The 15,733-nt window shown below is 45.7% G+C and overlaps 1 protein-coding gene across 4 annotated transcripts in view; it reads left to right on the top strand.

Moving 5' to 3' along the window:
* ITPR2 (inositol 1,4,5-trisphosphate receptor type 2) overlaps positions 1-15,733 on the top strand; it is a 1,506,646-nt gene that overhangs the window by 526,624 nt on the left and 964,289 nt on the right. For all 4 annotated transcript variants that reach the window (XM_085652787.1, XM_085652785.1, XM_085652786.1 and 1 more), the window contains exon 9: positions 3,665-3,760. In XM_085652787.1, the coding sequence (XP_085508913.1) occupies positions 3,665-3,760 (96 nt within the window). The remainder of the gene's footprint in view (positions 1-3,664; positions 3,761-15,733) is intronic.

Below are 15,733 nucleotides of genomic sequence, written 5' to 3'. Positions count from 1 at the left end.
ATTTGAATGGTGATGTTATTTTGAGTAGTACAATTGTTTCATACTGAATAATGTAGGCACACCTCTTACCTCTGTTTTTATAATACTGATAGCAAGAAAGCCAACATTGCAAACCTAGTTTCTGCCAAGTTCTTGTGTACACTCTCTTTGAAGTCTGCTGCTTAAGTCTTATGTCAATAGAGTGCTACAGCCACACATAACCTTGGGAACTGAGCTGAATCGAGGGGCTCGGGCTGCAACATCTATTCAAGGCACAGCAGCCATGACAAGTCCGAGACCAGGGCTATGATCTGCCCCATCTCATCAGACGCAGTCATATTTATTACGTTATTTTAAATTGTTTTCCGGCTACCTCCACAGATACAGATGTGGTGATCTTGTGCATTGAAATTTGTTTTTAGGCTTTGCTTGGCGTTGCCAGTTTGATTGCTTTGGCTATCATGTCTAACACTCCTGTGGGTTTTGGCTGCATCTATAACAATGTAATCTTATTGTATCTGATGGTGACATTGTATTTTATCAAGCCTTTTACCAGTTTTTTTGTGCAGTGTGTAGTTATATATATCATTTATATAATGCAAACACGGGTACCATGCCACAGAGCACTGTAAATGAATGAGCGCTGTTTCGGCCGCAAGTTAGAGGGGATAGTAGTGGAGTTTGGGAGTTGATTCAGAATATAGGAGTGGAGGATACCAGAGAGTGAGCTGTTTTGGTGACTTTGGACCGGATTTCGAATTGGGTAGCTTTGGACTGACTATCTTCTGATTTCTGGAGGCAGCAGTGAATCTACAGGAGAATCACTCCCAACGTTCCTTTAATTGTAGAAATAGTCTGGTGGCGAAAAAGGCAACAATGGATTCTCCTAGGAAAACTTCTTTACTCCTAGCATTTCGAGGTGTCCATTGTTTTATCTTTACTTTTGTATTGTTTGGCGTTGTTCGTGCTCTTGCATCCCTTCATTTTTACTTAACTATCAGGCGCTGATTCGCTGCTGCGCTGCTCTGCAGCTGTTTCTAGTGATCTGTTACAGCAGGAGTGTCCTCTAATGATCTGCATTTCGGGCAGAAATGGCAACGCCTGGTGTTACTACCCTCAATGTACTCCTTACCAGGTGTTGTGGTTAAGTCATTGCGTAACTGCCCTCAACATCTGTCTCAAGCTTTCATCTCACTTGAAGTAATTGCCTGGCTTTGAGCCAGCTTATGTTATTATTTTTATCGGTGTTAAGTGAAATATAAACAATGGCACCGAAATCGCGAAAAGAAGCAAATATACCACTGTACAAACAGTCCCACCGAGACCACCAGTATCTGAAATTATTAAACGTGTTTGGCGTAAATCATAAAGTAATTACATGGCTTTGAGTCCTCTTGTGTTAATTGTTTAAAAAAAAAAAAATCTTTGTTAATCAAAATATTAACAATGACCGTGAAATCGACAAAAGAAACAAATATACCCATGTCTAAACAAAGAGCACCGACTTCTGAAATTACTAAACGTGATTGACATACATCTTAAAATGTATATTGCTAATGATGTAACTAAGTAAAAGGAGTACAAGCACAAACTGGACTTAAAACAAAGAAGAGGGAGTAAAGAATAATAAGGGGACCTCAAATAACAATAACCTAGCAATGCAAAATCTGCCCCTCAAACTGCCTCCTTGGGTGAAGTGATTATTACTTACAATTCATTATATGATCATCAGAAACAGCATGTTCTCTTATTTATTTCTAACTTAAGGATTCTTTAAGTTATAAAAACTTACGAACTCTTTGTTTTAAAACCACAAAACTTACAGTAGATTTCAGAAAACAGACAGCACCCAAAACAATAAAAGTGTATGCGCTTAGCATTGCCACGTGGCACCGTGCTGCCAGGACTGCTTCCTTATGCTCCTGGTCTTTCCTGATACAAATAATTATAAAAGGGTGTGTCAGTCCAACTGCATCAGTTCTAGTAACTCATGAGGACACCTCCAGAGCACACTGGGATATGTATCGACAGAAAGCACATGGCCTGATGTGCAGAAGAGACTGGCTGCAGCACAAATTGTGTTCTGCCTGTACAGTGCAATTGATGTACAAATGCCCTTGCATTGCAAAGGGGCAGGTTGCACAGATTCACAAACCTCCTGTCTCTTTAATATTGCAGGGGTGGGGATCCGCTTGTGGTTCCTTGTGACCTGTTGTGAATGCTGGAATAGGTGCCTGCATGGGACAGCAGATCTCCGTCCCAGACGGACCCTTTAGGGGATGGGGATGGATTAAAAAATAACACAAGCATTCTTTAAATGGCATTGGGGGAGCATGTTGTGGAACAATCGTAGTGACAAAGGATAAGTAAGTACATCCTTGCAAATCATTATGAAGCAAGGATGCTACTTGAATAACCCTTTCTCCTCCCATATTGCAGTAAGACACAATTCACACAGTCTGTGATTTGGTGAATATCAGGCTTGGTGACAGCAACACCGTTCAGTACATCCGGCCCATGGTGTCCTCACCTTGCTATTCCAGAGCCCATACCCTCGGCTGGTAATTGCTGTCTTGGACATAGCGCCTCATGTAGAGTGTAGCAGAGAGGAGCGCCTCCGTAAACTGGCAGTGCTCCTTCCCGCCAAACTCCGTATTCCCTCACTGTGCCAGACTAAAACTCTGAGCTGGTGGCTCGCCGCTCGGGTGGCACCCAGATCACAATGACTATTGACCCACCCTGTTGAAGGTGGAGTGCCCATCACTCATTTTCCCTGCCCAAGTCTACCTTGGAAGGCATGGAGGACACGAGCAGGGAAAATGTACAAATGGCCGCCCTGCACAGGCCTGTGCATCGGGCCCATTTGTATTTAGAAAACAAATTAATTTCTTCCACTCAAGCGAAATTCTCAATACAAAAAAGGTTTGCTGAGTCGGAGTTTTAGACATGGCTTCTTTTTGCTAAACCTTCAGGCCTATGAAGAAAGCCGTGGTAGTGCTCTTCACAGGACATGGATTCCTACCAGGCAAACAGGGATCTCTAAGCAGAGTGAACACCCTTCAGCTAGAGTAGAGTGGACCATGGCCCCAGCCCTCCTAGCGGATCAGCAGACCATCTGCCGTGGCCAGAGTGGTCCTCGAAGTGGTCCTCTACGCCTGGCCCTTATGGTATCAGAAGCATGACCGCTTTCTTAATTAAATCAATGGCCCTGTTGTGGTATAGATAACTGTCATTCATCCCTTGACTGTATAAATAATCCTCAATAATATATAATCAATAAAAATAAGAAATTGTACAACAGAATTGCTGCATGGAGTTAGCAGAGCGGGACATGACCTGTGCATGCTAACACCTCCCCACAGCCTCATGCGCTTGCACCACTGAGATTGACAATTGTGCATGGAGTCCTGTTTTACCATTGAGATTCGTATGCACAATTTCTGTGCTCATTGTTGCACGAGCCTGTATATGCTAATAAAGACATGTTTAATAGAATCACTGCACAGGCAGGCCCTATGCGTACACATTCACTCTATACCAAGGGTTGCACTGTACACCGAACAGGCTCTTGCTTGCGACATTGTATCCAACCATTTCCCACGGCTATGAAAATCTTCTACGAATAACTTTGTGAAATGTGCTTTTTAAGTACTTGTTTGCTAAGCATGCGTGTCTTTTGCTGCAGGTTGTGCATCATGACCCGTGCCGTGGGGGTGCAGGACAGTGGAACAGTTTGTTCAGGTTCAAGCATCTGGCGACGGGGAACTACCTGGCTGCTGAGGTAAGTCTGTGATTGATCAACAACCCGGGGTTCTGTGCGAGTATCGAAAAGCCAGAAAACATTCCGTCTCAAAAGCTTCATGGATTGTTAAAAGTTGGTGAACTGTGTACAAATGTTTAGGACCTGCCCAATTCTCTCCCCCCCACCCTTCCTCTTATTTATGCTACTTGTAGCCAGGAGGACCACATAAGCTCCTAGATTCGTGTAGACTGCTTCTCCAGTGAGGCACTGCCTCCCTGGAACTGGGTGGAATCCAAATCAACAGCGATATAAACCAGTTTGTGTCTGCCGGGAAACGGCCACTACAACGTTGCCGTTTCCACGCATAACAGTAACCACGCATGCATTACAACGCATGCGTGGTTACCACGATTGCCTTTACCACGCATACCTTTACTACAAAATATGTAGTAAAGGCATGTGTGCTAAAGGTAATATTAAACAAGCATTTGCAATGCAATAGGTCTCGCAGTTGTTAGAGTTTGAGCTATTGGCATTGTAAATGGCAATGCCTTTTATTTACGTGTTGGTTTTTAAAACATAAATAAAAGGCATTGCCATTTACAATGCCAATAGCTCAAACTCTAACAACTGCGAGACCTATTGCATTGCAAATGCTTTTTTTTTTTAAGCAGAGGGGCAAGTTGCATGCTAAGTGCGGCCGTCCTGCCATTTCTTTTCTATTACTTTACTTTTGTTACAATCTCGGCACCCACGCGGGTGCCGTGATTTCAGCAAAAGTAAAGAAGTAGAAATAGAAAAACATGGTGCCGCGATTGCATCAAAAGTAAGGACATTTTCTATTTCTTTACATTGGATGCAGCAATAGGTCACGCATCTGCATTGTGACAGAACGGAATATTCTCTTCTCCTCTCTCTCTGTGTACACCCAGGCCTGCTGGCGGGAGCAGAGGTCACGGCGTTAGCCAGGCCGAGCTTATGACATATGACAATGGATCATTTAGTTAAACTCTCACCGCTGCTATTGGCATTTATCCATATGTCACTAGCGCGAATCCCAGCAAGATCAACTCTGCCTCTAGTTGTTCGGAATGACAGAAACGGATACATTTAAATTGGTAAAATTGCCTCCTCATTTTTACAGGCCTTAAAAACGGCAGGCTCAGTATGAAGCGCTATTTAAAAAGCAAGCTGTTATTCCGAAGTTACGTTTCACTGGAATGTATTCAGTGTGGGCAATGCAGGACTACAAATTAAAGAAGCATTTGCAATGCAGTAAGGCTGGCATTATTGAAAGTTTGAGCTATTGACGTTGCAAATAATAATGCAGCGCCAATATCTCAAACTTTCAAGAATACGAGACCGTTGCATTGTAAATGCTTGTTTTGAACAGATGTCTCTCAAGCGCAAGCTGCAAGGACTTCAGTCCTGCTTCTTGGCTGTCGGTGCTGATGTGTTTGAAACTCAGATGCACACTTGTTCCGATACCCAACTCATTTGCCACCCAAACACTTTTACAGAATAGCTTTGTCCGGTGGTAGAAACTCTTCTTCTTTCCAAAGCGTTTTAGTACATCAGAATTGTCTAGAGGAAGTGGCGCTGTAGAAATGCAACTGCAAAACAAAGGAGTAAACTGCCATTGTAGTCCCACTGCAATCAAGACCACACGAGCAATAACATAGCTACAGGCAGCACCAGACAACAGAGGCGCAACTAGAGCCAAATTACGGGGGGGGCTAAGAAAAAATTTCGGGGGGGGGCTGAATCTTTTAAGCCTTAGGCAGAGTGGAGCTGCAGGGGCTCTTAGAAGGGGTGAAACAACAGCAAGGCCTCATTAACATACAAATGGTCTTTTAAAGACCTGTGAAGTGCTCGGGTGCGGCTGTGTGTGAGCCGGGAAGCTGTCTCATCCCGGCTGCCACACACGACGGGGGGGGGGGGGGGCTGAAGCCCTTTGAGTCCAATGGGTGTTGCGCACCTGCTAGAAAAGGCTGCATCACACCACAGAATGTGTCCCAAGATCAAAAGCTTAATTGTAACAGAGCCGAGCTCTGTTAATTCAGGAGCATGAACTGGGATTCGGGCAACCAGAGCTGTGACAGAGACCTTTCACTGCTGTGCTTCTCTGAGAGAATGAGACAGAGAGAAGGAGGGGGGGGGGTGAGGGGGCAACTGTCACAAGATGTGGGTCAGGGAGGAAGAAGGAACACCCACGGATGCGTTATATTCCCAAATGTTGTGTTGTTCTGGGGTTTGTGCAATTCCATGTCTCAGTCGGCATTCAATGTTTATGTGGCTTGATTCAAGAATATCAGGCTCTAGAGATTAAAAGCGGAGAGAGAAATGGAGCGTCACAGTAGACAGAGACGGAACGCCCCACCTAATTATTACCATGGGGTGCAGCACTTTGTTCAACTGATGCAGTGCCACTTACTTTCGCTTTCTCTCACATAGGTCCATGGGAGGCCTCATGAGCAGTAAGAGTGCGAGATAAAACAGTGCTCATGAAAAGTGCTTCTAAAGGAAAATAAACTAGGTGAGCCCTTAAGTAAGTGTCTGTTCTGTCGCGGATCCAAGCGAGCCTCAGATTAGATTCTTGCTTAGTTACACAGCAGGAGAGTTGAGGTCGCTAGACACAGCAGGAGAGTTGGGGTCGCTTGGCACTATTGACATCACCCAGTGGGTCAAGGCGCCCGTTGCTGTCACGTTGAAGGGTATTTTGTTCGCTGACATGGAATCTGGCAGAGAATGAAACCGAAAGCAGCATCCAGGAGGCAGGGGAGGTGATGGTGTAGGATCTTGCAGTGGCCGTTTTTGTCCAGTATTTTCATGCATGTGGTTGGGCGTTGTTTTGTTTGCAGGCTATAAGTGCTAAACAAGCATTTGCAAAGCCAATAAGTTTCATCTATGCGTGATCTATCGGCGTTGCCGTTCTATAAGATGTTGCACTTGCACATCAGCACGGGCCGTTGTACAGTATGGCTCAAAGTAATTAAAAACAAAGCGCCGCACCCGTGTCGTAGCACCTTTTTGTGTTTACTTTAAGTAGTGGTCGAAGTGCATTAAAAAAACGCATGGGAACTGTGATGCTGTGCGCAATGCGAGCGGGGTAAATGAGCATGGAACGATGTAAAAGGTGTGTTTAAAAACAATATTCTAAAAAAAATTCTGTCTTTCACCTTCAGGTAACTACATATGAAATAAGGAACAGCTTAAATGAACAAGCGGCACTGAAAGCGACCGCTTTCGCAATCGCTATTGTAAACAAGCGCTCTACATGCTTATCAAAAAGTTTTTTTTAAACTGTCGTAAAGTGACTCAAGCACTTCAAAGTATATCATAATGTCCATAAAAAGCTAGGAGTGTGTCACGGTGGGGATGGAGATAGCGATGTATAAAACAAACGAGAAGGGAGGGGGGAATGCCAGCAACAGAGGAGCCCGCGAAAGTGAAAGTGATCGTGATTACGATCGCTACGGAGTTAAGACACATGGCGCTGCGCGCGTGCACGTTCACGTGCACTGTAGCTTTAGGCCACGGCAGCACTTTGAAATGCCCAGATATAAAATGTCTCTTCGAGCCTTTGGCTCGCGAGACCTAAAAAGGGGGGTTGGGGGAGTCTCCCCCCCTCAAAAAAAAACCAAACCTGATTCCATCGATGTGGAGGCAATGGGCGTCGTACCGTCGATAGAGGAAACGGAAAGACACTTCCGCTTCCTCTTTACGATGTGCGACGCAGATCGGAAGGGCTTCCAGAGGAGAGAACGTAGCGAGGTAAGGGGGTATTTAGTTTAAGGAATTAATGAGGGGGACGTGTAGCGAAGGGGTAAATATAAGGGTTTGTGGGTGGGGGAATCGCACAGGGAAACATTTTTTATGTTGAGGGGAAGGGAATTTATTAGAAGAAAAAGGGGCGGGGTGCCGATTACGTTCTTGGTGACTTGCTGGTGCTTCTAAATGAACAATGCAGAAAGAATGGTTTTAAAGCGTACTTTAAAACTACTTGTCTTGCATTGTTTATGTAGAAAGGCCTAGTAGCCAGTCTGGCCCTGGCAAGGACATACCACAGTCTCCTCGTGTTTTACAGGATGGTGTATTTTGGAAATTTGAGTCACTCACTGTCTACACTGTTAAAACGAAAAATCTCTCACAGGTTGACTATACATCATTCACATGTCACAAAGGGCATAAATAAAAATACATTGGTACACGTGTATGCGCTCTAAAGCTAGCCCACAGAAAGACAATGTAGGCAGATTGCAGTAGGACAGTTGAATATTTCACGCCTTGAGATTTGTGCAGGAGCTTTCAGATCTTCTTGTAAATTAATAACTTCATAAAGTATCTTCTCATTTATGTTCTGCTTCCCTTTGTTAACCTGTTCAGTCAGTGCAGCTAATGACCACATAATTTAAGAAATCTAAACTACCATCAGTGTCTGATGAGGAAAGAAAGAGGTTGGTTTTGCAGAAAACTCTTACGAGTTACTTCTTAGTGTCTTGTTTTGGCTAGAAAGATAGAAAGTATGCTGCAAGCTGGACATTTAGATAGGCTGAGGGTACTGCCTGCACATTGCATTTTTAGTATTTTTTGGTGTGCTGGTTTAATGGAAGTCGCTGTATGAGCTCCAAGTACTGGTAGTTCTTGGGCAGGTGGTTAGTATAATAATCTTTGTGCCAGTAGCATATCCTAGCTCTGGGTTTCTTTGAAAAAGAATAAACTTTTGATCCCCGTTTTTGCAGCATGACTTCTGTTGAATGCAGATACATTGACCAACATGGTGCTCTAATGACGCGTGATACTGCCTATCGACAGGGATGCCTTTCATAAGGCAAGGCTTGCTGGTAGGTGAGTGTCAATGGAACCATGAATTGGTCCAGCATTCTTACTCGGCCTGTTCTATTTGGCAGGACCATTGTTGTAGTTTTGGGCACATGATTATGGAAGAGTCTTCCATCCTCACCTCTACAGTCTTGCCTTTTGGATTTCTGGAACACGTTGAAGATGTACGTGTTCTTCCTGACTGGGAGAACCGTTTCCCTCTTGATGGTTGATGTTTACCAGCCCATGAAGCCCAGAGAACCAATTATCAATTCGCTGGAGAAAGTCAATTGGTTGTTTTCTAGAGAACTCAAGATACCCAGTTTATTCCTGGAATATGATGAATACAACCCCAAACACAGTGTACCGAATATGTTTAGGCCAAGATGACCACCATTAGCGTTGTTGTTCTAAGTTCATTATCTTCTTCATCTCTTTTGCTTTGAAATACGCAGATGGTTTCTTCTTAGGACAAGGCCCGCCGAGATAACTTGAGTCAATCCAGGGCCTTATTCGCTTTTGTTTTCATGAAAATGATAATGAACACCTTACATTTGCAGGGTCAAGTCGGGTCGTCTTTATGACATATCCTAATCAGTTTCTCATCCAGGGGCTCAGTTCAGACACGCGGGAGCCCTAAATGGGCCCTCCTCCTCTTCACAGAATATTCAAAGCCACATCCTGCCAGGCTCTTGCTATGACATTTGTAATTGACATGGAATGTCTTTGTTTCTTGAATAATGCAACCAGAATAGTTGTCTATGCAATGGATGGAGTCTCATTGACTCTTAACAAGGCTGGGTGTGATCAAGCTTTTCAGACCGCGCGGAAAAGTGGCTGCCGAAATCTTGTGATTGCACAAACTCTGGCCTAAACATCTGTTAAGTCTTACAAAGTCTCACTAGAGTTCACCAAAGGTCGCTGGAGCATGGGCAACAATATGGACGTCTAGGGAACTGGTGATTCTCACAGAAGCATCGCTTAACTCTAGAAGGAGCACCGTGAGCTGCAGGGGGACCGACTGCCACTTGAACGAATAGCAACCCAGATATCAACAGTAGTGTGGTCCGCCACAATCCTGCCGCAGACAAAGAGCATGGTTGATCTTCATTGTAGAACTTTCTTTACCAGCTGTTGCCCTCTGATATGTTCATGCCACAAATCTGTGCACGAGTGCATACGATATTAACTGCATCCATCTTTTTATCATCATACTTGTTAGACCTGGCATCATTGGCATGAGTCTCTCCTCCATTTTTTCCGTTTGTCTCCTCTGTTTACGATGTTTTTGCTGGAATATTGCTTTGGGCACTGTGCCACTGCTGATCAGTGCCACAGTGCAAGTGCTCCCTATGTTAAAATTGTTATATTGATTGGTGTTACCATAATTGGCTTGGTTGACTTACTGTTCAGACCCTAGTCTAGTGCACTGCGTGTGCCAAGGGCGTGTAAGTTAACTGCTGCTGGTGGGCTTGCAGCACTGGTTGTGCCACCCCCAGAAGCAGCGTGTAAAATGTGTCTCAGGCCTGCCATCGCAGAGCCTGTGTGCAGTCCCTGACTGCCATGTCGACTTGGCAAGGAAACCTACTTGCCAGTCTCTAAATCCTTCACTTTGCCACATTTCAGACACCTCTATGGTAGGCCCTAGGGCTGGGTGCATTGTGGGTAAAAGGTAGGTCATGCCCTGATGTGTGTGGCATGACCTAATAGTGAATTACAGCCATTTTTCGTTTTTCACTATTGAAGGGCTACCTGCCTCTAATAGACCAGACTGGGCAGACTGATTATTAACTCCATTATAATCTAACTGACTCAGGGAGCATGGTAGCAGGTCGAGTTTAGTATCCCTGAACTCAGAATTTAATAACACACCCTTCAGGATGGATGGTTTTTAAATTCTGTGTTTGAAAATAGCCCTTTTAGAAAGTGGCTATTTTCTTGTCCAACTATCCACCGGTCTCTGCTGGTTTGGTGTGTGTGTGTCAGGGGCTGGGTGGCTCCAGAGGTCTGAATGAGTCAGTGTGGGGTGAATGAGGCATCTACACTTAGAGTGGGGGAAGAGTAGTCCCTGATAGCCTGCCCTGCCTGACACAATGCTGGCTCCACCTCCTGCCGTGCGACTGATAGCCCTGCTCCTGCCAGTGACAATACTGGCTCCGCCTCCTGCTGGGCGGCTGAGGACCCTGCCCTGCTCAGTGAATAGGCCAGGTGCCTCTGCCTGGCAACACCCACAACAAACCTGAGATGGGGGCAATTTCCCTGCTTGAACAAAGGGAACAAAGCAGAAAAGGGGTATAAAAGAAGGACCTCTGAACCAAAGAACTCAGATCACTTCTGACAAGGAAACCTCTACCAAGGACAAGAAGCCTGCTGATCTAAGGACTTGCCTCCCCCTTCTGCCAGTGTGCTGTTTGCTGGGGGTAACCTGAAGCTGCTTCTTTATTTTTGCCAAGGAACAAGGAGAGAGGAACTTGGTGTGTACTCTCAAGCTTGCAAGAAAATCTCCAAGGGCTGGAAGAGTGCCAGCCTCCTGTTGAAGTCACAGGGCCAAAGGACTTCACCCTCTACTGAATTGCTGGTTGCTGGAAAGTGTTATTTCCAGTGCACAGGGGAAATCTGCAGTCTCGACGCCGCCGAATCCAGCTCGACATCGTGAGTAACGGCTCCAGTGTTTCGAGTCTTCGACGCCGGCCGCCGGGCCCGATCGACGCCAGTAGCGACGCCAGGAGTAGTGAGTATCGGCTCCAGCTCCAAGTGACCCCGTCTTGACGCCGGTATCGACGCCGCTGAGTAGTGAGTATCGGCTCCAGCTCTAAGCGACCCCGTCTCGACGCCGCTGCTGATCGCATCGACTCGACGCCGTGAGCGCTGCTCCGGCCCGACCCCTCTCGACGCCGCTGCGGATCGACCCGAATCCGAGGCACGATCGACGTCGACGCCGACATCTCGACGCCGTGGATCATCGTTTTCTTCATTTCCAAAGGTACTGTGTTTGTGGGTTCTGTTGCAACTCCAGGCTCGACGTAGCGCTCCTCGCGGTCGACGCCGAACCTTGGGAATATCGTAAACTCGACGTCGTGTGACTCCGGTGGGGGTCACATTGTTGCCAAGAACTGTGTTTCAGAAGAATACTTACTTTTGTTGCTAAAGAACTATTTCCTAAGAAGAAACTTTACCTGAACTATTATTTTTCCTTCCAAAGAGTATTTATTAAGATTGTGGTATATTTTTGTCGTTATTTGGTCTTGTGCTAAGCCTTATATAAAAATACTATTTTTATAGTAACTCCTGTGTTGTGTCCATTTGTAGTGTATTCACTTTATTACTGAATATGGTCATAAATGCTTAACACACTGCCTCTGAGATAAGCCTGTCTGCTCTGCCAAGCTACCAAGGGGGTAGCAGGGGTTATCTGAGTGTGTAATCCCCTTGCCCTGACTAGAGTTGGTGGGTCCCTATTTGTCAGAAGTGTATACCTCTGCCAACTAGAGACCGCCGGTTCTAACATTGGTGGTCAGCGGTGAGGATTGAACTTTGCATTTATGACTCATGTGCAGTGATTAGTGTACGCTACATAGTGAAAGCAGACCATAGCGCAGCCACAATCTGTTTTGGTAGGATATTCTATTTTTGTTCTCAGCTTTCCTGGAGCTTATTTTTTAAACACTGCCAGTTTTGACCATGGAGGATGCCGGAGCTGCTACCCCTTCTCTTATTGTTGTGGAGGAATTTGATAAGAAGTTGATAAAATAAGTACAAGTTAAAGGAGCTACAGCAATATTGCAAGCAGTTTAAAGTTCCTACCACAGGTCTCAGATTGAGAGACGACTTCCTCAAAGCACTGAAGGCCTGGTTAGAGGCCAGAAATCCCTCTGATCCGGGGGTGGTACCGGAAGAGGAAGAGGAAGTGGAAGAGCCCATGAATGGGCACGTGGCATCTCCCGGCAGCAGTGTGTCCTCTAAGAGCCTTTCTCCTGAAGAGTTGGAAGATAGGGAGAAGGAGAGGGAGTACAAGTTAGAGATGGCAAAACTTAAATTAGGAGGGCAGTTGGAATTAGAGAATGCAAGAAGCAAAAGAGAAGCTGAAATGGAAAGCAAAAGATTAGATTTTGAAAGAGAGAAATTAGCGTTTGAACGTGAGAAGATGGTGAGGGAGATGGAGCTTAAAACTAAGAGTTTAGAGTTGAATCCCTCTGGTGGCAGCACTCCATCTGTGCCTGCAGAAAGTAGGTTTTATTTTCCCAAAGATGTGATCAAAGATTACAGTAGAAATGAGGATATTGGTCAATGGTTTAAAGCATATGAGTTAGCATTGTTGGCCCACTTGGTCCCTGAGAAAGATTGGGGAGCGGGGTTGTGGGGTCGCTTTGTCAATGAAGGGAGAGATACCTTGTTGGACATGCCTGCTGAGGATAGGATGTCTCATACTCATATGAAAGATGCTTTAATGTTGAGGTATGGCTTAACTCCAGAAAAGTACCGACAAACCTTTAGAGAATGTAAGAAGTTGCCTGGTACTACGTGGGTTGAATATGTGTCCTTCTTTTGCAGAGCCATGGATGGTTGGGTAAAGGGTAGCAAGGTGGATAGTTATGATGCTCTTTATGATTTGTTTGCATGGGAGCACTTGTCTAATAACTGTTTTCCAGAGCTACGCCAGCACCTTATTGATAGCAAGATATCTAACCCTAGAAAACATTCTGAGGAGGTGGACCGCTGGGTCAGTACCAGGGTCCACAAGGGTCCAGTGGGAGACTCAGCCAAAGGTGGGCAGGGTCCCCAGCAGAAGAGTGGGGGGGACAGGGGTAAACAGAGGGAGTTTCAGAAAGGGCCCCAAAGTAATCCCCAAGGGAACCAAGGGAAGGGTTCCCAGCCTCCCCCTGTAAAGAAGCCAGAGGTCCCGACAGGTAAACCTGTTCCCAGGGGCCCCATGACCTGCTATGTTTGTAAGCAGGTGGGACACCGTTATTATGATCCCCAGTGTCCCATGAAGGATTTGAATGCACCGCCGCGTGCACCCCCCGTCAGGTAGCGAGTGTAGCCCTGGGAGGGAATGAGATGGGTGCCCCCGGTGGGTGGGGTCCCGCAGAAATGTCCCTGGTCTCTTTAGGAGACGTGGAAATGGTCCCTCCAACCCCTCTGCCTAATAACACTAAAAAATATAGGCAGTGGGTGACCATTAATGGCCATAGGGTGGAAGCTCTCAGAGACACCGGAGCAAGTGTGACAGCTGTCAAGTGTCACTTGGTGTCCAGAGAGCAGGTGGTCCCTCATGCATTCTACCCCGTTGTAGCTGCTGACAACTCAGAGTAAGTGTGAGGTAGCTCAAGTTCCTTTTGAGTAGGGGGGGGGGTCTCCGCTACTCTTCAGGTTGCTGTGAGGCCCGCCATGCCTGTTGATTGTCTCCTGGGCAATGATTTGGAGGACTCCCCTTGGGCTAAGGTGGAGAGAAAATCGCATCTGGAAATGTTGGGTCTGCCTGAGTGGGTGTGTGCGACCACCCGGTCCATGTCAGTTAGTAAGGGTGCTGATGGGGCCCTGTAGCCTGAAAGTATGGCCCAGGTCCCAACCGTGAAGAGAAGAGGCAGGGGGCGCGGGAAACCGTCCCCCATCATTCCCGCAATCCAGGAGGGAGCAGACCCTGAGGGGGATGCCCTGGAACCGACAGGAGAACAAGTGGCCGAACTGGGAGACCTGCCTGAGCTGACCCATTGGCAGCAGGATGGTGGTCCCTCCAGGGAGGAATTTTACAATACTCTATTTGTTTGTCATTTGTTACTTTTGGGGAACATCAGAAGAAAGAAATAGATCGCACTTACCCAGTGAGTGTACTCCAGGATGCCTGTGAAATGTTGGGCTTTCTATTTCATTGCATACTAGATTACCCCGATGTTAGAGGAGTAAACACGAGGCAGAAGGTGGCATTTGGAGAGCTTAGAGAATTATCCTAGACATCATAAATTACATTTTTCTGACTATAGAATTTAAGTAGGCACAAACGCTTTCCAACAAGTTCAGTTCGGTCTGCCTCTCATGACCTCATCAACTCAGACAATAACTTTAAGACGCTAAGTGGCCTTATCAGAGCAGGACTATTCAATCCACTCTCAGCAGTTAAAAACAGGTTTCTAATTCACCATTGAACTAAATGTTTATCAGCGAAACATGGCCTACTTCAGATAAAAGCGGCATTGTTGAAGATCTGGTGCCACAGAATTTCAAACTGATAAAGCACAATTTGTCCTACTAAGCGGGGCAGAGGCGTAGCTTTAATTCTTAAAAACGCAATAAAAGTTTTGTGTACACCTTGTGAGCCCTTCAAAGGCACAGAGGTATTATTCCTCTCACTTGATTTACAGGGGAAGAGCCAAATAGGCCGCATTTTTACTGCCCTCTCACATCCTGTCCAGATTCTTAAACTGCATCCTGTCCAGCAACACCACTGGCTGTCCTCACCATCCCGCCAGCTCAAAGCATTTGGGCTTTACATCGCAAGCCACATTAGACACATAATTATCACCCCATAAACCAGCAGATATTTTCCAGGCAGCTCTCCACTTGCCATGTAACTATCAGGATCTCTTGTTGCTTGAAACTTTTCTTTGCAATAGAACCCAGCAAGCCCAGCGTGGCTCCTTTCTATCTGTGGCCACTCCTATGCTAAAGAGAGTCCCTCAAGGTTCCTCCCTGTCAACCTTTTTATTTTTATATAATAAATATGTACAACATTTAGCTAATCTTCTTAACATTCTGAATGATATTGTGTACCTCTGTGGCAATTATATGCAGATCCTTAGCAGTCTGAGAGGAAGGCGCCGCCTCTTCCTCAGCTCTGCCTCACATTCTTACACCATCCCTGAGAGGATGAAAATGAATGTTCTAAAGTGAGTCCATCCAACTCAGAGATTTTATCCATAGGTAATAAACCTAAATATGTTGGACAAAGCGTTATGCTCAAATCTGTATGGCTTTCACAACTTCAGTTTGAAACCTTGTTTTTTTCTAGACGCCGCCCTCACCCCATACCACCAAATCGCCAGGGTTACCCAGTGATATTTTTTCCACATTTGCCTTCTTGAAGTGCGTTTTCTCAATCTTTTGTTTTGCCCACTTAGTTCAAGTCACTGCGTTTGTACAATCCCTTATGTTCTAATCTAATTCAGCATGCTCTGGGCTACCCAACAGATAAAT

Source organism: Triturus cristatus, chromosome 4_1, assembly GCF_964204655.1.
Source record: "Triturus cristatus chromosome 4_1, aTriCri1.1, whole genome shotgun sequence".
In the NCBI taxonomy this organism is placed as follows: Eukaryota; Metazoa; Chordata; class Amphibia; order Caudata; family Salamandridae; genus Triturus; species Triturus cristatus.
Note: the sequence above shows the minus strand (reverse complement) of the source record. Positions and strands in the feature narration are given on the sequence as shown.